Source organism: Punica granatum, chromosome 4 (genome assembly GCF_007655135.1).
Source record: "Punica granatum isolate Tunisia-2019 chromosome 4, ASM765513v2, whole genome shotgun sequence".
Taxonomy (NCBI): Eukaryota; Viridiplantae; Streptophyta; class Magnoliopsida; order Myrtales; family Lythraceae; genus Punica; species Punica granatum.
In genome coordinates this window covers 1092614-1114855 of record NC_045130.1, presented here as the reverse complement: position 1 = coordinate 1114855, position 22242 = coordinate 1092614, and the positions used below count along the sequence as shown (strand labels likewise).

At 38.1% G+C, this 22242-nt stretch overlaps 2 protein-coding genes and 1 long non-coding RNA gene across 5 annotated transcripts; all 3 read right to left on the bottom strand.

Moving 5' to 3' along the window:
- Window positions 1-3280: 3280 nt before the first annotated feature.
- On the bottom strand, window positions 3281-7238 carry LOC116203903 (alpha,alpha-trehalose-phosphate synthase [UDP-forming] 5). 2 transcript variants are annotated; one of them, XM_031535871.1, is made up of 4 exons: window positions 6854-7238; window positions 4542-6623; window positions 4140-4413; window positions 3281-3876 (listed from the first exon to the last, which is right to left on the bottom strand). In XM_031535871.1, exons 2-4 carry the CDS (start codon window positions 6524-6526, stop codon window positions 3550-3552), a joined length of 2586 nt encoding a protein of 861 aa, XP_031391731.1. In that variant the 5' UTR covers window positions 6527-6623; window positions 6854-7238; the 3' UTR covers window positions 3281-3549. The 2 variants fall into 2 exon arrangements, with proteins under 2 accessions (XP_031391731.1, XP_031391730.1); XM_031535870.1 differs by having other exon boundaries at window positions 3509-3876; window positions 7032-7238.
- A 3788-nt stretch (window positions 7239-11026) lies between these two features.
- LOC116205521 lies at window positions 11027-13039 on the bottom strand. Its single transcript, XR_004156520.1, has 2 exons — window positions 12351-13039; window positions 11027-11431 (listed from the first exon to the last, which is right to left on the bottom strand). It is a non-coding gene; the product is annotated as an uncharacterized LOC116205521 (long non-coding RNA).
- A 3699-nt stretch (window positions 13040-16738) lies between these two features.
- Window positions 16739-21828, bottom strand: LOC116205458 (E3 ubiquitin-protein ligase RNF14). Of its 2 annotated transcripts, XR_004156506.1 has the most exons (8): window positions 21181-21828; window positions 20841-20915; window positions 20230-20749; window positions 19660-20045; window positions 18505-18731; window positions 18253-18403; window positions 17040-17466; window positions 16739-16942 (listed from the first exon to the last, which is right to left on the bottom strand). XR_004156506.1 is itself a non-coding variant. In XM_031538076.1 (7 exons), the coding sequence occupies exons 1-7, from the start codon at window positions 21715-21717 to the stop codon at window positions 17341-17343; spliced, it is 2022 nt and encodes a 673-aa protein (XP_031393936.1). In that variant the 5' UTR covers window positions 21718-21828; the 3' UTR covers window positions 17000-17340. The 2 variants fall into 2 exon arrangements, 1 of the variants encoding a protein (XP_031393936.1); XM_031538076.1 differs by lacking the exon at window positions 16739-16942 and having other exon boundaries at window positions 17000-17466.
- Window positions 21829-22242: the final 414 nt, after the last annotated feature.

Genomic DNA, 22242 nt, shown 5'->3' with positions numbered 1-22242 from the left:
TTAGAGAGAAAAGGGGTCAGAGAGATTAGGTCTTAGTCTTACTTAATTATGTGTTCATGAGTTAACTTTGATGTAGCGTAGTTATATATAAGGACACGGGTTTTATATATAAACATTTGTTTATGCTTTATGATGGCCCAGTTGTTAGATTAATATATGTAGGGTTTCCATAGTTATACCTATATTACTGCTTAATTAGATGCAACGTAAATTGTTAATTAACAGTTAAACCAAAGTAATTAATGCTGCGTTTGGTTTGTAAGTAACATTTTAAAATCAGATTTTGATTTTGAAAAAGAGTTGTATAAATGGTTATGTATGGGCCCACCCTTTGATTTTGTATGAGTTATTTTGTTTTATTATGGAAAAAAAAAGTGGTATAAATGGGGTTCACCATTTGACTTTGTATGAATTTTTTTATTTTATCGTGAATAGAATTAAGTTAAAATGTGATTTTAAAATTATATTATGAAACCAAACTAAGCATAATATATCTATATACATATGTGTAGGTACATAATTGTTTGCGTGGACCGCCACTCGCAGTCATACTGCTGACGATGTGTACAGGTCTACCTGTGGCGGTTCCACCATCCAAGATATTTATTAATGGTCCGTACTATGGAAAATAAAAGCAGGCCCTTTTATATGTTTTGTTTTATTTTATTTTATTTACTTTTTGAAGCTGCTGATTATTTCTTTTATTGAGAAGTTGATTATTCAGGGTTGCTCATTTTTTTTTAAATACTTCACGAATATCGAACATACAAGTTATTGTCTATTAAGCAAGAATATACATTATTGCACTGCGTTACAATCTCTATGATGACATTTTCAATTTTAAGATATTAAGATCTTGATGATTTATTTGCTTCTCTCTCTTTTAATTTTTTTTTCTCTCTTGTGAGGCTGTATTCGAGGGGAAAATATAAATATAAGTTAAATTAAAAAGAAAAAATGGTGTGGTTGAAGAGCTGGACTCTCTGTATTTATGGCCAGCGGTATGTAGCACCCCACTTTAATTTCGAGCCCATTATTAATTATCTTATCTCGAGTTTCTTTCTTATCTTCCAATTTTCATAATAATTTATAATATATATAGTAAAGTATAATTTGTATATATATTACATATTAAATGTTTTAATCTAATATATTTATTATGAATTTTTATAGACTTATAGATGATCATCATAAATGTATATTTTTTAATAAAATCATAATATGAGAAATTGCGAAAATTTTCCATCCTCAATGACATTTGCGGATTATTTTTTTTTTGCTTGATATTCAACCACCGTTAGTAGCTTTTATTTTGTTGGTTAAGATATAAAATATGAATTACTTCAAATAATAAAAATCCTTCAATACCCAATTTTTTATATCGAAATTCCTGTACACTCTTTAATCAATATGACTTTGTGCCACTCATAGTTTTTCCACATAATAATGGAAAAAAAAATGTACTCACGAAAGACAACATATAATTTACAAAAAGGGCGTACATTGAGAGCTTAATTAGACGACATATATGTTCATATATAGAAATTGTCAGTTGTAATAATTCCTGCATTCTGAAAGTTTTGTCGATACTCGTGATCAATTGCACAGCAATGTCAATCGATCGAGTGCAGTTGCCTTCTCTCGTTTCTGAAATGCCCGAATAAATTATTATTCTTTTCGATGAAGCAAGAGGCCCTACATGCCATATCTATCCAAACTCATATTGCGAAGGAGGCGACCTGTAGAATTTTTGTAATATATATATATATATAAAGGAAATTTATCTAGTTTCGGGATGCAACTAGTTCAAGATAATATAATCGATCGAAAATATAACATAATCGACTGTACTATGTTCCAGTTGACTATATTTATTATGTAGTCGACTACGTTATCATGGACTAGTTTCGCCTTGGACCAGATAAGCTCCCTATAAAGAGCTAAAGGGACCTTTAATTTGAAGAGAGTAGAAAGCAGACCAACCCCGAAGTGAACTTGACAGCGCCATTCATTAAATTATCTCAATATCCTTATTCGTGTGTTGTTTCATTCACATATAGCCCTAGAAAAACAAAATCCTTCGGTTTCTCAGTGTATGAGACAGAAAAAGCAATTATTACCAGTTGCACATAGTGAGAGCTGAGACGACCGACTGCATATATATTTCTACAATCGTGTTAGTTTGATGATTTGAAGCATATGATTTAGTTCGTGCATAGGTTGAACAATCGAGTTATTATTATGGCAATGCAAAAGTATCCTGATAAAGGTCGGAGAGTAGTGATGATCATGGCTGTATAATGTTCACGATCCCATACGGACATCAAATTAGATCGACCGAAGTACTAGTGGTGTACATACTCAATACGATCGTTGCACGAATTCCTTACATATGGCTGTCAATGCTTCGACGGGTGGGCCAACATATCCCGTTATTAGATCTTATTAAATAGTATGGTTGGAATAGCTTGGGGATAAGGTCTAGCAACAAAAATTGGTACGGTTGGAAGTTGTACTGACCAACGGATGTGGAATTAAATTATAATAATTTAGAAAAAAATGTAGCACAAAGCTCATAATAAATGAATGAGAAGATGAGGAAGGACCACGTACATTGTTGATTGCTTGCGTAAGGGCTCTTTGAACTAAAACAACAGAGATGCTAACACGTTTCTTGAACCTGCCTGCCTGTCTGCCTCCTCCTCTTTTTTTTTTTTTTTTTTTTTGGTTCTTTTGCTATCGTAGAGCGTCCAGGTGACTGCGTTACTGTACGCAACCCGCAAGCACATAAAGCAGGGTAAATCAGCAAAAAGCCGTGCATACTGGCCCCAAGGGATTTCAAATCTGAGAATGGATGGACACACGCGCTCCTTTTAATCACCGGATCAAACTCTTTAAAGATTCGAGACTCCGTACGCTACACACATGAATTAATGAGCAATTAAAATAGATTGTAATACAATGACATACACTCTCATGTAAAACTAAAATATTCCGAATCGATCTCGCAAAAGAGACTTTTCGTACCCTTTTATTTCTCTTTCTTCTGTTCTTAATTTTGGATCTCCCTCATAATATTGTCCTTAATTTGGATCTCCCTTTTAACGCGGAATTTTTTTTTTTTTAAATCCAACATTTAATATGCGGGCATGTTTGGAATGAGGACTTTTGTTGGATCAGCCCAAGTCCAATGACTTGGTATCTGGGCCGACATTTCCCCCCAGGCCCAAGAAAAGTAAAGCACCTTACTGAATTCATTTTTGCTTTGAACTGCCTTGCATTCCATACAATAATCTTTAGATCATCTTATATTCTCTAACGTAACGCATCAGCTTAAACTACAAGATAAGGCAGAATACGTTTCCAGGAAATCGAATACACCTTCATGAACATCAGTGACGGGAACTCAATCTAATCCATCTTACATGCAAAGAACCCCCAAAAAAAGGAAACCCAACCATGGCAAGACAATTGACCCACCCAATATACACAGAACCACCATCAATCAGAAGATGCGAAAACAGGCATATATAAGGGCTTCGAGTTCCACTAACTGGAGACTGGACTCGCCGGGGAAGCTTGTTTATTAGCAATGCTAGCAGCCTGCTCCGAAGCATTAGCGAGACCCTGCAACATCCTGAGGATCTCGGTCGTGTCCTCAAGATAGTACTTGGCCTTGCTTGGTTTCTGGCCCACTGTACAGGCAAAGACCTCTGCTACTGGGGACAGAGAAGGGCCCTCTCGCGCGCTCCTTATCACCTCGAACATCTCCTCATCGGACCGGTCATCTCCAATGCATAGGACAAAGTCAGGAAGAGTTCCCCTCTCCCTCATTGTGTCTAAGATCCGTTCAGCCACGATACCCTTGTTGACACCCTGTGGAACAGAAGGTAGCAAAGAGAAGTCATTAGTTTTTTGGAGCAGATTTACTATCGGATTTAGCTTGAAGGCTACAAAAGATAATGGAGTGGAAAACCAAACTTATGGGAGCAATTTTGACTCGAAAGAGATACCTCCCGGTGGTCCTTGAATCTCTTATAGACTTGTGAAGTGCAATTGCACATGCATTTTGAAGGCTAAGCAATTCCTATAGCGTACATTATACAATAATGCAAGGGAGAAAAGATTATGACTCCAACCTGAGGCTTGACTTCAACTATGTGCTGCCCGCTCTTAACGGAAACTGGCTCATTTGCAAGCACACTCTCAAGGTGGTCTAGAAGCTCCTTCGCCTGGCAAGACCCAAAGTCGGGGTCTGCATACTGGTAGTTCCAAACTATAGCACTCTCTTTGGTCTCTATAGTGGACCCGTCAGTAGTTTCCATGTATAGTCTCATCACAGGCTCTGCCGTCTGTTTCCAATCGAAGTCTGGCACAGATATGCAAGTTTCCCACTCTGCATCTTGGCTCGGCCTGAGAAAGAAGAACCCTTAGTTTTGGCAGACAAATTAGACAAGCCCGACCGAAAACATGATCATGACAGAATAGTATGCTTCAAGGTCTGCACCAGCAAGCTAATAATATTCAGTTTAAGTATATACCTGACGAAATACCCGTGCTCTGCTGCAATCCCAAGCTTATCACAAGATGAAAACCATCGCATGAGAGTCTCTCTATCTTTGCCACTAACAAGGAAGACAACATTCTTCGTGTCCCGGCACAAGCTTTTCAATATAGCAACTGTCTCTGAACTTGGCGTGTTACTAATGGAATTGGGTAAAATCATGGTCCCGTCATAATCCAAGAGAATCGCTCTGCTCTTCGTCCTTTTGTAAGACGAGACAATATGCTCGATTGAGAGCTTTTTGAAATTGGGATCCAACGCAATGACACGAAACCCTAGCCCGAACCCAATTCCCCAGCACCTCCTCCTGACATGGTCCCTACAAGCCCGTTCGAGATCTTGCAAGAAGCTCCTGGCCCAGTAGGCCACATCATGGGTGCTTACATACCTGTAATGCTTCTCGTGACGAAGTTGCTTTTCTGCCTTTGAGATCATGAGAGCAGAGTCCATTGCCTCAGCCACGGCATCAATGTTCCATGGGTTGACCCGAATGGCCCCACTCAATGAAGGGGAGCATCCAATGAACTCGGAGACCACCAACATGCTCCTCTTTGGGTCTGATGGAAGCAGGCCCAATATCTCATCCAATTTCTTATTCCCTTGCCTACATATTATGTATTCATACGGAATGAGATTCATCCCATCCCTCACTGCTGTGACGAGACAACACTCAGCAATCGCATAATATGCAATTCGTTCATAGAACTGAAGTGGAGAATCGATTAGGACCACTGGTTCATATCCTTCATTTCCAAAAGTTTCGTTGATCCTCCTAACTGTGGCATAAGTTTCAGACTGGACCTCTTGAACATCCCTCCCTCGGCCCCTAGCTGGGTTTGCAATTTGAACCAATACGACTTTGCCATGTGTTGCTGGATGCTGTAAGAGCAACTGCTCCATAGCCAGGAGCTTCAAGCTAATCCCTTTAAAGATGTCCATATCATCAACCCCAAGCAAAACAGTTTGACTCTTGAACTGATCCCGTAGCTCCGAAACCCGAGAAACTGTCTCAGGAAGATTTAGAACGGACTGGAGCTGATTTATGTGAATCCCGACAGGTAGAATTTTGATACTCACTGTTCTGCCATAGTATTCTAGCCCTATATAGCCTCTCTTAGACTGATAAGAAAGCCCCAGCATTCTACTGCAACAGGACAAGAAATGTCGGGCATAGTCAAAGGTGTGGAACCCAATAAGATCGGAGTTTAAAAGTGCCCTAAGAATCTCATCTCTTACGGGAAGGGTCCGATAGATCTCCGAGGAAGGGAATGGGCTGTGGAGGAAGAACCCGAGCTTCACCCGATTGAACCTCTTCCTCAAGAAAGTGGGCAGGACCATCAAATGGTAATCGTGGACCCACACGAAATCATCCTCGGGGCTGATCACCTCCATTACCTTATCTGCGAAGATCTTGTTGACCGAAACATAGGCCTGCCAAAGGGACCGATCAAAGCGACCCCCGAGATCAGGAGACAGGGGAAGCATGTAATGGAATAGAGGCCATAGATGCTGCTTGCAGAACCCATGATAGTACTTGCTAAATAGCTCGGGAGGAATAAAGGCAGGAACACATTTGAATGTGTCCAATAATGTTTGGGCAACATCATCCTGTTCCTCGGGATCAATTTCTTCCTTAATACAGCCCACGTAGATAATTTCCACATCCTCTCCAACCCCGTCTTTGAGCTGAAAGAGGAGCGAGTCCTCGTCCCAGCTGAAGTACCATTCTCCATTGTCTCTCCTGTGGGACCGGAGAGGAAGTTGGTTCCCTACGATTATCATTCTTTCTTGGGAAATCGAGGAAGGGGCATCGGACCCCACGCTATTGGTGTTGTCATCATCGAGCTCAGACAGTACACCGGTGACAGTGGCAACCCGAGAGAACCTCCTCTTCTCTCGGCCAAAGGTCGGGGACTCGCCCGAAGCAAGATCCAAGAGGTTGGAGTAAGACCTCGAGACCATGTCTCTGGGAGGAACGACTGACCTTTGTCGACTCAAAAGAGCAACAGAAGAGGAGCAGTTTCTGTTCTACCTCACCAAACAATTTCTGTATAAGGAACTGCAAAGCCCACATTCAAGTAATCAATCAGAACATATATATTATTCAAAAAATAGTATCCATCATTGCTATGCTCTCCACAAGCTATCAAAGAGAAGGTTCTGCAGATCTTAAACAGAGGGAGAAGCTGAACGTCGAAAAGGGCAATCATCAAGAAATAAATATCTTGCTGGCAGAAATATCAAGGGCAGACCCCCAGCCTGAATCTGAAACTACTGACAAAAGCTTACCTTAGACAAATACAGAAAGAAAGAGCAGCCCAACAATCTGAGACTGAAATCGGTTTGCTTCCAAAAGTAATCAACCCAGAAACTGTGTGCAAAATAAATGAAAGGAAAACAGAAAAAGGCGGTCTTTTTTTTCCCTTCACTGGAAGAAGGAAGAAAGAAAGAAAGAAAGCAAGCTGACCTTTGAAGGTGGGGATTGAAGGAGGAGGAGGAGAATGATAGGAGGAGGAAGAAGAAGATTCTTTTACTCGGTCCGACAACAATTGGGATGTCTTTGTAGGAAGAGAATTCGATTCTCTCGTTCTCTTCTGCCGTGGAGTTTGTACAGTGTGAGAGGGGGACTGGGGAGAGTGAGTGACTGTGAGAGAGAGAGAACTTGAGAAGGCCGCTGTACGCTGAGACCGAGGAACTAAAACAGACGGTCGAGTATAACAGTGCAGTCCAACTCCGTTAAAACCTTAACCATGGTTTACTCCGCTTCCGCCACCATACCAGGTGGTCTACTTTCCACGCTCTCCCTTGAGCGCGTGTCTGTGAACCTCGGCATGAGTTTTGTTTTCCTTTAAGTCCTTGAACTTCTAGATATTATTACTGCATGCTCCTTAGAATAACCGCACAATGCTAGATATGTCCTCTCTCTGATATGATCCAGCTAGAGGACTCTTCGCACAGGCATGAGAAAAGATACTAGGATGACAGGGTCGGGCATGAAGGCTAGCTTTAGGACAAGCATGTGCCAGCTGGACCAAATACAATGGCACGAGCCAAGTAAATCCAACAAGCCATGTAAATGTTGTTATTGCATGTCCATTGAGGAGAAGTCAAGCTCTTGGGTGAGCTGCATATGGAACAAGAAGTCACGACCGTTCATATCCTATAAGTCTATTTAGAAGATGATCCAAGTTCAAAATGTTGAATTTTGGCTATTTGCTTTGAGAGTTAATTAGTTGCTTTCAATAAGTTGAGCTTATTTCATTTTGGACTAGTTACCCTTAGGATATATTTTAGCCAAGTCCATTATTAGCCCATTAGGATTATCAGTTAATATCTCTTTATAAATAGGCATGTAGCTTCCATAGAGAAAGATAATTCAGTTTTCATTCAATTTTGCGAGAAAGATTTTCTCCGAACTGCTGCTCAGCAACTTTGTGGATATTACAAGTGTAATAACTTGTGATTCCTAACATTTATAATATTAGTTTCTAACTCTTTATAGCTAGCGAGTCAATATTATGTTTATAATATTAGTTTGAACTCTTTATAGTTATCGGATTAATATTCTCTATCCTTGAAACCTTCATTAGACAATCCTGAGTTTGATCTCATTCTATTATTATTGGGTCTCGCAGCAAGTTCGTCGAGGTTCACATCACTCTCTTCCGATGATATTCATCTATACCCTAATTTTACATCCCTTTAGAAATCGCTCCATCTTCAACGGCCACATTAATCGACATGTCTTTTGTGGACCCAATCATTTTAATAATATAAAATACATAACCTACAGAAAGATCACTCTCCATTCTAGTTAATCATTCGAGTGCAATAGTGACTTGACAATAACATAAAGAAGTGTCCGTCCTAAGGAAAATTATTTAACTCAATTTAGTTGATGTTGCAAGACATATCAGTTAAAATATTTTAGAATATTCGTTAAATATGAAGAAAGAAAGGATAAGATATAAAAGACCTAAGTTTCATCAATGTCCTATTTACTTCTTGAACAAAAAGTACACTATTGTACTTGTATGTTTCTGGCAAATATATTATCATTCTGCTTCCAATTCTCGAGCACGTCTAAGGGTATGCTGATGCTGTCATAATGTTCCAGAAGGGCATAAATGAATATACTTTAAAACTATAGGTGTACCTACGCGATTTTCTTATGCGGAGGGGAGCCACATGAAGGGGAAGCCCAAATGGGAATCATCATATCTGCTAGGGTGGTGGACACGCGCTTGGACATTGTTCATGTCTACATTACGTCTGCTCATTCTAAATTTAAATTAATTAAATTAGATTAAAAGCACTTACTGTGGGACAGTCACCTCGCATCGACTTGTCCGCTCGTCTTTTTCATCATGCCAATAGATTATTCCTTTTCTTTTTATTTACCAAGATGTCAAAATAAAATAAAGCTTTTACCCTGAAATTTTGCCAGCAAATGGATAATGCATTGATTTAATTATTACAAAATTTTAATTACTATCTACTATATTCAGGAAAACATATATAATAATAATAACGATACATTAATATATTGATCAATGAATTCAATGATAAGAACTTTGGTTTTTCTCTTGAGAGTTAAAAGTCAACTTTGAAGGAATTAGATTCCATTTTATTATATTTCAACCCCCCCAAAGACTCTAATATTATACATATATATTGTTAAAATTGTTTGCAGTATGACTCGAAAAATCCGTGAGTGACCTTTATTTTGTTTTATTATTATTATTATCATCGTGATTATGCTTTATTCTCTTATGAAAGTCACTACCAAAAACACTGTCCATAAGTGAGTCGCCGAAAATCCATCAGTTTTGTACGCTTACCAATGAAATTTCAACGGAATATCAAGGAAATTCATCCCTCGGTAAACCCATCTTTGATAATTCTTTTTTGAGACATTATCGAGAAAGTTTTTCTCGGTAAAATTACTGAGGAAATTTTCTTCGAAAAGCCCTCGATAATCGGCTATTTTATCGAGGAAAATTTCCTTAATAAATCTACATATAACCGAGAAAATATTGGCGGAATATCCATCAATAATACCAAGGTAAGATGGACGAGTCATGAAGGAAAAAGTCATCGATTGTCGCGAAAAGGGTTGACAGTTTTAAAAAAATAATGGGAAAAAAGAAAAAAAAAAGTCGTGCACCCGTCCCATGCACTCCACCCCAATTAATTTCCAAGCTACTAAATAATTAAATTACTTATCGATTAATTGTTATTCTTTAAAATTGTTAACACTTTTAGCACAAAAATTAAAATAAAGTTTTCCTTGGTCAATAATATAGACATTTAGTATATGTGTAACTTATTTTAAACACTTTATTAATATAACCAGTAATATTTATCGTGTTTTAATTAATTGATAGATTATGTTAATTATACATCTCAAAATTTAATGAATACCTATTAAATTAATTAAAAGTACTTCTACCTATCTCAAACAAAACATATATATATATATGCTCGAAATTGAACCCCTCACGTTAGTTCTCATCAAAATACAAATACAAAAAACGATGAATATGTTTATATATTATGTATCGATCATTAGAAAATTGCCTTAATTGCCTCTAATTATTCTAAATGATTCATTTGGTTGTTATATTATTCTTAATCGATTTTGTGCTTTATTTTGTTAATATTATTCTTCCTTTGCATATATTAAATCAACTAAATACATATTTTCTTAGAGATCTTACACAATAAAAAGACTTCATTAATAATTTAGCACGATAAAAAGAAATTAAAAGCATGACCCGTGCAACTGCGAGCCAACTTCCTATAAGACAATGAGTCCTGCATCACATTCTCCATAATTACTTATACATCTCTCGGACAAAATATATAATTCACCATGTAAAAATATTCATTGGGCCTATAAGCGATTGGACCCATCTCCAACCCAAAAACTCGAGCTAATAGATTGTGGTACATAATCTCTTATAAACCCATTAGATTCTTTTTAATTTTTCCGTGTAGATTTTTTTACTTTTAACACCCGCCCTTACGTGGCAACGTGTGACTTTGACATTCACCTACACGTGCCACGTGAACTAGAACAACCCGTCCTGAAGAACTAACTACGAGCCGGGACTGGATTTTCGTACTCGGGAGGAGGAGGAGACGATAATTGACAATGAGGCCACGCTTGGGCCAGACTAATATGAGGCGGGTTTTTTTTTCTCCGCACTCAGATTCAAAGAGACCACGAGTTCCACACTCGGGCCAAACACGGGCGCACTTCGGCTGCCTATTAACAAAGAGACTTTTCAAATAACGTGATGTAAACTCACACACATGCTCGCAGAAGCATAACTCGCTTTGATACTATGTAAAAATATCCATTGGGCCTATAAGCGATTTGACTCATCTCCAACCAAAAAACTCGAGTTAATAGATTGTAGTACCTAATCTCTTACAAACCCATTAAATTCTTCTTAATTTTTTCGTGTAGAATTTTTTACTCTTAACACACCACATCAGATTCTCCATGCAGTACAAACATATCACGTTGTCTTAAACAAGCATTTCTATTTGTCCACCTTTTACTAATCACATCATGAACCTACTCGTCATGCATGCTACGTAGGAATAACTTCAATTTAACACCCCTGACAAACTCCAGACGTAAGTACATTCCCAAAAGGTCGTAGAACCCCTCAGCCTCTGCATTAGGATGATCTTCAGAAGACAGAATGGCCATAATCCTCCCTAACCACGTCATAGATAATGTCCCTGTACCTATTCAATTCATCGCCCAATTTGACCCTTCCAGATGATCTGACTCCATAAAATTCATGTTCAATTGTTGTTGAACTTGAGGGTCTGTCATTAGGCTCAATCAACCTGTGATCATTCCAATACCAATAATTAGGCAGGAACCCCTTCTGGTACAAATGCACAATCACTTCATTTGGTAGCCGCAATGCTCTACACATGAACTTACAATATGGAAATCTAATTTTGCCCTCCTCCTAATAATATTGTAGTTGCATTGCATATGCAATGAATGTATCCACTCCATCCAAGAACTCTTGCCTAATGCCCTTGTCGCCCGGAATTATTCCTATTATATATTCATTCTCCATGTGGAGGGATATTCATCTAGGAACAGTGATAAGAACACAATTATCTATGTTAAACATTAATAAATAGTAATGAGTCGTTGGCAAATCCAAAAAAAAAAAAAAGAACATAGTAACACATAGCAAATGCCAGTTCAATCAAGATTGCACAAATATAATAATCAATCGCACTTCTCTTTATTACTCCGCAACAATCAACGAGCAAAACCAATTAATCCATAATGGGAAGGCTCAATCACTTCCCAAAAGCCCGTCCTCCCCTAGGGCCACATAATCCTAATTATTCAAAATTCATTTATATATATATATATATATATGATCTATAATCAAAACATAAATTAAACTTTCAATTAAATTTATTCTGATCATCCAAATATTAGAGTTATACATATATGATCTTTAATCGAAAAATAAATTAAATTTTCAGTTAATTTTTTTCAGATTATCCATATATTGGAATAATATATATATAAGATCTCTAATAAAAAATAAATTAAATTTTCAATTAAATTTTTTCACATTATCCAAATATTAGAATAATATATATATATATATGATCTTTAATCGAAAAATAAATAATATTTTCAATTAAATTTATTCTGATTATCCAAATATTGGGATAAATAAATAAATAAATAATTATATCCAAAAACTACAAATAACAAATTAAGAAAAATAACCTCTATATAATGTCGAGCTTAAGATACGAAGCAAGAAAATCGGTCTCTGACATGTCGACGTCGGATCTTAGGGGAGCATGATCTCCAGTCGCTCTCTTTAGCCTGTCTCTCTGGTCTCTCTCTCAACCGCTCTGGTCGCTCTCTCCGATCTGCTAGCAGATCTCCGCTAGTTAGTTAGCTCTCTCGATCTCGGCCGGAATGTGTTGCATTTGCTTGGTTTTGGATCTACAGGGAACCCCGCTGAACGCAGCTCGCATATCTGTGCATGGAGAGAGAGAGAGAGGGAGGTCAAGGTCGAGGCCACTTAAGGGTCGAGAAGGACCACTCGAATGCTGCTACGAAACATCGGCGAGCTCGTGCACGAAGCACACCTCTGTTTGTCGGAGAGCGAGGGCAGCAGCAGCTGGAGCTAGCTCCCCGTGACTCTCTTGAAACATTGTAGGAGGAGAGACTGATGAGGGAGGACGACAGGCAGGGAGAAGACAGGGAAAGAAGAGGACAGACATGCAGGGAGAGAGAGGACTAGAGCTGGTCAACCCGATCACAGCGAACGGTGAAGTTTGAATTTTTTTTTCGAGGGAAAAGTCTTCGGTAATTCGCAGGAAAAGTGTTCCAGTGAATTACCGAGGAATTTCTTCCCTCGATAAAGCCGACTACCTTATATAATATATATATATATATATTTCCGCAGGTAAGCCGAGACAAATTTATCGGAAAATTTTTTCCGCGCCTTATCAGCGACTTACCGATGAATTTTCGAGGGAAAATTATCAACAAAAATTTCCTCAATAACATTTTGTAAGTAATCGGCATGTTTTTAGTAGTGAGCACGAAATAGATATGGGGAAATACGTATTAAGATGCTAATGTGTTTGTTTTAGGAATAATATTCAACTCAACTCAACTCAACTTCACTTATTTTCAATTCAATATCACAATCATTACTTTTTTATTTTTTAAATATTTTTAACCATTCAATTCAATTTGTAATATTAAATTCTCTCAACTATTCATTACTTTTTCACAATTCAACAACACACTCATTACTTAATCATTATTTTCTCTCAATTATTTATTACTTTTTCACACTTTTTCTCATAATTCAACAATACAATCATTACAAACCAATTAAAATCAAAACTTAACTCAACTCAACTCTCAATCCAAACACACTCTAAGAGTGTAGAGTCAGCCGGATTCTCGACCTGCAAAAGTTTTTCATTTGTCAAATTAAAGGGATATGCTTTAATTTTGTTTTAAAAAAAAAGACAAAATTAGAGATGGCTTTTTTTTTTTATGTTGGATTCTGTTGATAAAATATGCTAATAGACCTATCGTTTCTCAAAGGGCACTAGAGTCTTGGAGAAGCATTGACCACATTTTAAAAGAAGACAAATAAAATAATTAAAGTATATTTATTCTCGATATAAATATAGGTTTATCTTCAACGAGATTGGCGATGAATCCTAAAATGGACATTTTGTTTTTTCGTAATCATCTTATAATATTAATAACTAAACAAATATTCTTAGGACGGCTAAATTTTATATCTTTTGATGGAGAAATATTGGAGCCTAAATTTCACGATAAATCTTACCCGTGCATAAGCTTTGCGCTGTCACTATAGCCGAGACATCACCGAGTTAAGCACCAAAGTAAGAACGTGAAATGATTGAAAAAGGAATGTCGATCATTTCAGTGAGGATGCAATGATATGACATGATGTGAAGAAAATCGCCCGTAGTTTTAGTACGACAAGAAAAGAAAGGAGGAGTCGTCATTCATCGATAGTGAATGTGGGCCAATTTTGATTCATTTCAACACCGTTCATTTCATGCCGCTATTCATACATCAAATGATTGATCGTTGGCTTTTAAGAATTAGGATTAATAACACAAAAAAAAAAATTGACCTAATTATTTTAATTTTAATACAAACTTTATTTTTAGTAAAAAAAAGTACGAACTGTGATTTTCCCGTCATGTTAGACATTTGTACCATTTTTCATTCATTTTATTGATTTGGCGAAAAACGGTACATACATGGTAAATAGTATCAAGCCACTTCAGCAAAAAATTTAAAAATTTAAAGGAAAAAAATGATAAAGGCATTAATCAGAAAAAAGGGTGAGCCACCGCTCCCTCGATTGGAGTCACCGGTGATCCTAGAGGGTATCGACAAATCTAATTAGGAGATTGGTGGACATACGAAATCGGGAGAATCCTCAAATTGGGGGTTCTCTCAATTTCGGTGGGTGGGGTCTCGACCCCGATCACCACCCTTGGGGATTCTCCCAATTTTGGTAGATAGGGCTTCGATCTCGATAACCATCACCTGATTGTGGTAGACGCCCTCCGAGGTCGCCGACGACCCCAATCAAGGTTACGGTGGCTACCCGAAGCCCTCATTCTTTCTCCGATCAAAACATTTCTCTCTTTTTATATATATATATTTTATTATTATTTTTGCTAACTTGGTGTAGCGCCGTTTGCCACGTAATTAACATTTGCCGCCACCCATCAGTAAAACTGATGGAAAATGATACAGTTTCTTAACTTGACAAGAAAATCAAAATTCATGTTTTTTTACTCAAAAATAAAGTTCTTATTAAAATTGAAAAATGGATCAAAGTTCATGCTTTTTTGAGTCACTAAACTTAATAATTAAATATATCTATGGTGTGTTTGGTTTTAGAGTTAAAGTAACTTTGATTTTGATTGTGGAAAATGACAAATGATTGTGTAGTGTGTTGAGTTAAAGTTAAATTTAAATTTTTTGATTAAGTGTGTATTTTTGTTGTGTAATGTGTTAAGTTAAAATTTTTATGATTTTAACTGCGAAATCAAACGAAACACTAATGATGGACTTTCACCTTGCCCTTCCTTCCGCATCGTTTCTCTCGTTGAAAGAATAATTTTACAGTTTCGGGATCAGATCATTCCGGACGAATCGATGGGAAGAGTTGATTGGCGAAGTACAGTTGGCAGACGGATGGAAGAATGACAGTTTCGAAGACGATCCAATTGGCTGTTTAATTACAAGCAGCTTGAAATGAAAGGGTTCAGAGAAGTGATGAGATTTTGCTGGAAGAAGGAAAGGCATGCCCCAGGGAAAAAAAAGGTCCTTTTGTATTGATACGAAGAGGCAAAGAGACTTCAATTAAGCTATTGATAGATGGAGCCATATATATGAAAGCTACTCTACTCTCATCATAATACTCCACCGAATATTTTTCAGTAACTTTATAGTACTTCCAAATCCGAACCGGACGTAATATTAGAGGAGATCTAAGAGAAAGCCACGATAGTCGAGCGCAATTCACGCCAAGAAAACTCGTATAACACGCTTCAAAAATCCAAACTGACCACACTGCCCGCCCTCAGGATGCGGAATTTCATATATTCCTTCGAGCATCTTACCGATTGGAAAGAACAATACGTGGCAGTGGTGTCGAAGTAATGGAAATGGTACTCAGAGTATAGAAAGGGAGACAGACACACAGATTCATGAATCCACTGTTCCTCCAACATTCTTCTCTACCGGTCATAGTGCCCCTCAAACCCATTATTTCCATTTATAAGAGACCCCACTTTGGTGCAATAATCGGCCCCAACCAATCACTCGTATATTACAAAAATGTATGGAAACCAACCAACAGACAAAACCCAACGAGAACTTTCTAAATCAAGAGACACTACAGTGTTACGCATTCAGAGGAAATAGTTATTACTTTGGCATCATTATATAGAAAAATCAGGAGATATTATGTCAATATGTTATTCAGTAGGAGTTATTCCTCGAAATGCCCTCTTACGCAATCCGTCCACGTCCCATCTTGTTAAAAGAAACAAAAGAGATATGGTCCCCGATAAGTATTACGCAGCGATCACACTTTGCAGGCGCTATTCCTTTTGATCTCCATCCATTCCTTGACAGGGAAGTATCATCTTACGATGCATTGATTAGACAGGAAGTTTACAACATCAGTGAACCGACCAGAGACTTGATGAAGTTTCCATTAATAGAATAAACAAGCAACTAATAATGCAGGTGAGAGCTCCATGATTGCCTGTCTTGGAAAGACTGACGCTTTGTTTGATTTTAAAATAAAAACCTTCACTCAACTCAACTTAATTTTATTCTTTAATTCTATTCTTTCTCACATTTAATACATAATCATTACCGTTTTATCTTTATTTTTTTTCTATTTAATAATAATCTTTCATTCGTACTTTTTTATAATCATTTTTATAATCGATTTTTTAACAAATAAATTTTTCATCTACTTTCACATCTATATATACATACATATATATATTATTACTCATTCATATATTTATCAACACTTGCAATTATTATACAAAATAAAATAAAATTAAATCATGATCTAACTCGAAAATCAAAAGTAAGCTTAAGTCATCATCATCCCCTTGAAGTATAAATAAAATAGCTCCTTCCTACCTTTTCCCTTGTCCCACTTGCTTTTGGCAAGTCTTGCTAGATAATGCCATTATAGAATAGTGGGGCTCCATGTAATAAATTAAGCTGATCAGGTGCAGGTCTCAGCCTCTGTAGACTCCCCTGAGGTTTTCCTTATTCAATAAATGGGCAAGAAAGAAAAGGCATCAACACCCAAAAACAAGGCCTTATGTGTCAAATAAGTCAACCTCTGTATGAATATATATTCACCTCTTTTCTCTTTTACAGCAAAGCAAAACTTTGTATGATTGTCCTCAGAAGGTTCTCAGTAATCCTTTTGCCTGCTAAATTATGGACGTACATATAGCCTATAGGCATTCTATACTCTTTAAGCCCAAAGAAAGGCAAAGCACATATAAAAGCACTTCGCAAAGAAAGGAACAGATATGGCAAGCTGTGGTAATAATCATTATTGCAGTTTTTCTATGGATAATAATAACCTTTAGACGGCTCTATTTGATTGTTGAAAGAGGTTATAGATTGAATATATTTTAACTTCGAGTTCCTCGCCTCACGTTGTGTGCTGCTTGCATCCTTTGGGCCCGTAATGCTGAGAAGCACGTCTCACGACCTTCTTGCATAAGTAGCAAAAGTGAGTTTGACAAGCCCAGCAGAATATATGATTGTTATTTCCCACCTGCAAACAAGAAAATCAACTCAGTAACGTTCTTAGAAAGACGGGACCTCTCCGGGTGGAAGGACCACCTCGACCAGGAACTGAATCCTGGATCCAATTATGAGGGGAAAATATATATACATATACACACACACACATATATATGGAATAGAGAGGATAATAAAGAGGCTCGTCAGAGTTGTCAGTCTTTCTAGAGTCTACCGGATCATGCATCTTTCTCATGAAAATGGTCCATTTTGCTTATGTTTACTAGCCTCATATTCTTAGCCCTTTTATAGATCTGATTGGGCACAATATTGAACCCCAGGTTGAGCCATGATTATGTACTAGGCCATTTAAATGTCTAGGTTTCAAATAATATGGTCATAACCGGTCTACGCAAACAATTTTTTTTCTTTTGAACAAGTGAACACTAGTTATGTACACAAACAATTTCTTGCAAATAAAGTTATAAATTCTGTGACCTCTATTTGGAGAAATTTTTAGATGGTTGCAACTCATTCCCTGTAACACACAAGATAATCAGAAACTTGCATTATGAAGACCATAACCTTTGCATGAACTTATTCATGCCACTTAATATTTTCTCTATCCACGCCATCATCAACGATATGTTTCACTATGCAATGAACACACCAAGAAGCTTCCTTATGGCTAATTTTCAGTAACTAAAGCGAACCTTTTCAGTAGATAAGTTGGAATATTTGCTAATGGGAAATCCAAACAGTATCATGCATTTGAATATTTAAAAGCTTGTAGTGGCAGTCATCCCAAGTCCCAACTAACCTTGGCGTTATATTGACGGCAATTAGGGCACCGTTCACCATGATCAGGAAAGAGATCGGCCTGCATCTCTCCCAATATTTGCCGAGGATTCCTCATCATATCCTCCCAGTTTAGGACCTGCTCCACTGGGAACAACTCACATTCTCCATCCCTTTAAAAAGTTCAAGATAATAAGTTCATAACAAGCAAGAGATGCATAAATTGAGGCGAAGGTGAACGAAGTTTCAGACTTTGTAAGTCACGAGTACAGACCTGAAATGGTCATATCCACTGATTTCTTTGTTACAGCGGTAGCAAAAGTAATGGCCACAATTCTTGCACACCATCTTGTTGCAGCCTTCAGTTCTTGAGATTGCGATCTTGCAAGATGGACATTGCTTAGCATCACGGAAAACTTCTTTGAGACTTAAGAGTTCGTTGATCAATTCCCTTTCTCTTAGCTTCTGATTCTCCTTCAGTTGCGTCGAATTCTGGCGCTCCTGAAGGAAAAAGCGAAGGACATGATCATTACCAATACAAATATCGTATTAAATAGTATGATTGAATACTTGACCTTAGGCGGAGGCTTATATCGCTAGGAAAATAAAAATGGACAGTTCTTTTATTGAACGAGGACACAGTTGCCGTGACAATCTAACAGTATGTTTTGTATATCAAAAACAGCTCTTTGACTATTTGGTTCAAGTACGTTTTAATTCTGTTTAAAGTTGATGCAAGTTTGGGACAGAGACTCTTTCCGTATAGCATCTCATGGACAAGTTAGAACATAATCGTTGCAGAAATCACACCAAGACAAATAAGAGCCATAAATCTTGAGATGAATATCCAGAAGATCATAATCATATCCTACAATAACTGATACCAGATTCCAGTTCCCAACTAATTTTGCCGCAAGAAAAGAAAGTAAAGTAAAAGGAAACTGGAAAACATCACACCATCAAAATAGTCGTTGATGCAAGTTTGGGACTAAAGAGACTCTTTATGCATAACATCACATGGACAAGTTAGATCACAGTCGTAGCAGAAATCGCACCAAGACAATAAGGGCCATAAATCTTGAGATGAATATCCTGAAGATCATAATCATATCTTACAACAATAGATATCAGATTCTAGTTCCCAACTAATTCTGCCGCCAGAAAAGAAAGAAAAGAAATAGGGAACTGGAAAACATCACACCATCAAAAAAGCGTCAGAAGAAGATCAAGAATCTTTGAAGAAATTTGGGGCATATTGATCTATGATCCATCTAGAATAGAATCGTTAAAGTATTTGGCTGAATAGATTTTCAATCGTGCGAGGCACATCCTGGGACAAACTTAGAGGCAGACTCGGGAGAAGCAAGTATTGTTACGCTCGTTAAGGAAAAAGCAAAAAGAGTAGGAGAGGCACATCCACAGGCTTTACCTGTAAGATCTGAAGCCTGACCTCGGGTGTCATACATTCTACACCAACGTGACGCCGATCCCTGCAAAGCGTGCAAAAGCTAAAGAAGCACTTAGAGCAAACAGCATGTTGGTCAGGGTCCTCTATGCATGGCGTTTCACATCTGGGGCAGGATACTACGTCGGACATTGAGTCTAGGGTCTTCTGAAGCGTTAGAGATTCCCAGTGCTCGTAAGCTTCATTATCCAGCAGCTGTTTCAACAGGCCAGGTGGGACCATCCCCCCGCATTTGACCTCGGGACATTTAAGCATGTTCACAGTGCCTTCCTTGACATGCAGGTTGGAATAAGTCTTGATGCATTTCCCGCAGAAGAAATGCAGGCATGGCAGTCTTATGAAATCAGTACCTATTGAAAAACCATCAAAAGAGAATGTTCATCCCACACCATGGTAATATACGAATGCAAACCAACAAGTAAATCAAATGTTTTTAAATAAAGTCCTGACACTTATCCAAAAAAAAAAAAAGGATTTTAAATGTAATGCAACCAAACAACCTAAAGAGCATGTGATCGGTGACCTAAAATTTACCTGCATACTCACTGAAACAGATGCAGCATTCGTGCAGGCTTTTCAAGAAATTTTCTTGGCACTTTTCATCATTGTATCTCCTAATGGAGGGGACATCAACGTCGACAGAGACACTTCTGGAAATTGCACGCTTATCACTGACACTGCTTACCCCATAAGGACCTAGAGTAACTTCTTGATGGAATCCTAAATAAGAGAGAGATGAACTCTGCAACCAGTCTGCCCATTGGTATATAACTTCTTGCCCCGGTTGTTCCATCCATAACGAATCAAGCATGGAGCATAAATGGGAGATCTTGACAGGATCCAACCATTGGGCAGAGATGGTAAAATGCGGAGGGAGATGACTTGGATATGACTTCGGTAGTAAAAGTGTCAAGACAATTGGTGGAAGATACTGGACTTCAAAGGAGTAAGAGAAACCATCATCCACATTGTTTCCTGTGCTGTCGACGTGATTGGGTGAATCCAACTTTGCTGTTATGGTGAATGCCCCCTCAGTTTCAATGTGAATATGAATCTGCAGAAGATTCAAGGAGTACGTGTGAGAACTCGTATTCCCTAAGAAGTATAAACGCTAAACTGAATTGCCTAGAGATTTCTTTTTAGACCTGAATGGACCGTAAGCCGCCTCTTCTGTCAAGAATGATGGCACTGTCTCCATATATGGACTCCACTGCAAGCAACTGAAACAAGATTCATGATGAGAACACAGAGCGCGTGCAATTATATATACCAATCCCTTCAAGCAAGTCCACCAAAAAAAAAAAAAAAACGAAAAGAAAAGAGCAACCTCGTTTCAGCGTTTCATGATGAAATTTTATTTGTTGATACGCGACAATGCGGCCAATGAAAAAGATTTAGACTCCACCGCCTTCCCGCAGCATTAGCTCCAATCAGTTAATATCACAGACAATGAATGCATTCCGAATACGATGAACAGCACAATACCTCATCCTCCTGGTGCTGATCATTGGAACTCAGCTGCTTCTCCTCCAGCTCCGGCGCCTCCGCACTCGTCTGTAGCTCCGCCAATCGCAAGGCCACATCAGCCACCTCTGTATTCACCTCACAGCTCCGAGCTTCACGCCCTTCTTCTTCCGGCTCCTCGTTGACTGCCAAGGTTTCTCCTTTATCGTTCACATTCTCGACGTCATTCGGAGGACGCGGTTCAGGATTCAGCAAAGACTCAGACGTGGGGCCCCTGCTCTGAGGCCTGACGACATAGGTGCGGCGGTCGCGCGGCATTGGGCGGCGTTTCCGGTTATCTCTGGAGGCTCTGGACCTTGAATTATCGACCGGAATAGTGGTCGTGTCAACAGGGCTCTGACAACGAGAAGTAGAAGGCTCTGGGTGCTCGACCCCTGCCTGTACTGCTCGATTGTCGCGAGCTTTCCAGCTGCGGGGCTTGAGAGACCACGACTGTATGGTCTGGGGTTGGTGGTGCTGGTCGAGCCTGCCGCCAGTGGTGGCCTTCGAGCTCTGCATCTTTGGGTTCGAATTGAAGCTGAAGGTTAGACCGGGAGGGAGGACGAAATAAACAACGAACGAATGATTCAACCACGAGATTTATGCGATGACAGAGAGAGAGAGAGAGAGAGAGAGAGAGAGAGAGAGAGATCTATATATATAAATATAGATAGATACATATAAATATGGATAGATATCTGATATCCATTTTAATAATTAATTAATCCAGTTTTATTCTCAATATTTCACTTTCCAAATACTCTCTGCACTCAAAAATTTGAACTTGACATAGTCTTTGATCAAGATTAATATATAGTTTTGTTTCGGACTAATCCTTATTCTTTCCACTTTATAGCAAACGTTGTGTTTGACGCAACTAATTGATATTCTGACTGCATTGATATTATTATCAGTCTTCTTTCAATAAAAATCGAGATTCAATTATTTGAAAAATATAATCAAAATTACCAAAAAAATTAGGGTTTATAACTAAAAATATTATGAATTTTACTCCTTTTTTCACTTTTGTCATGAATTATATTT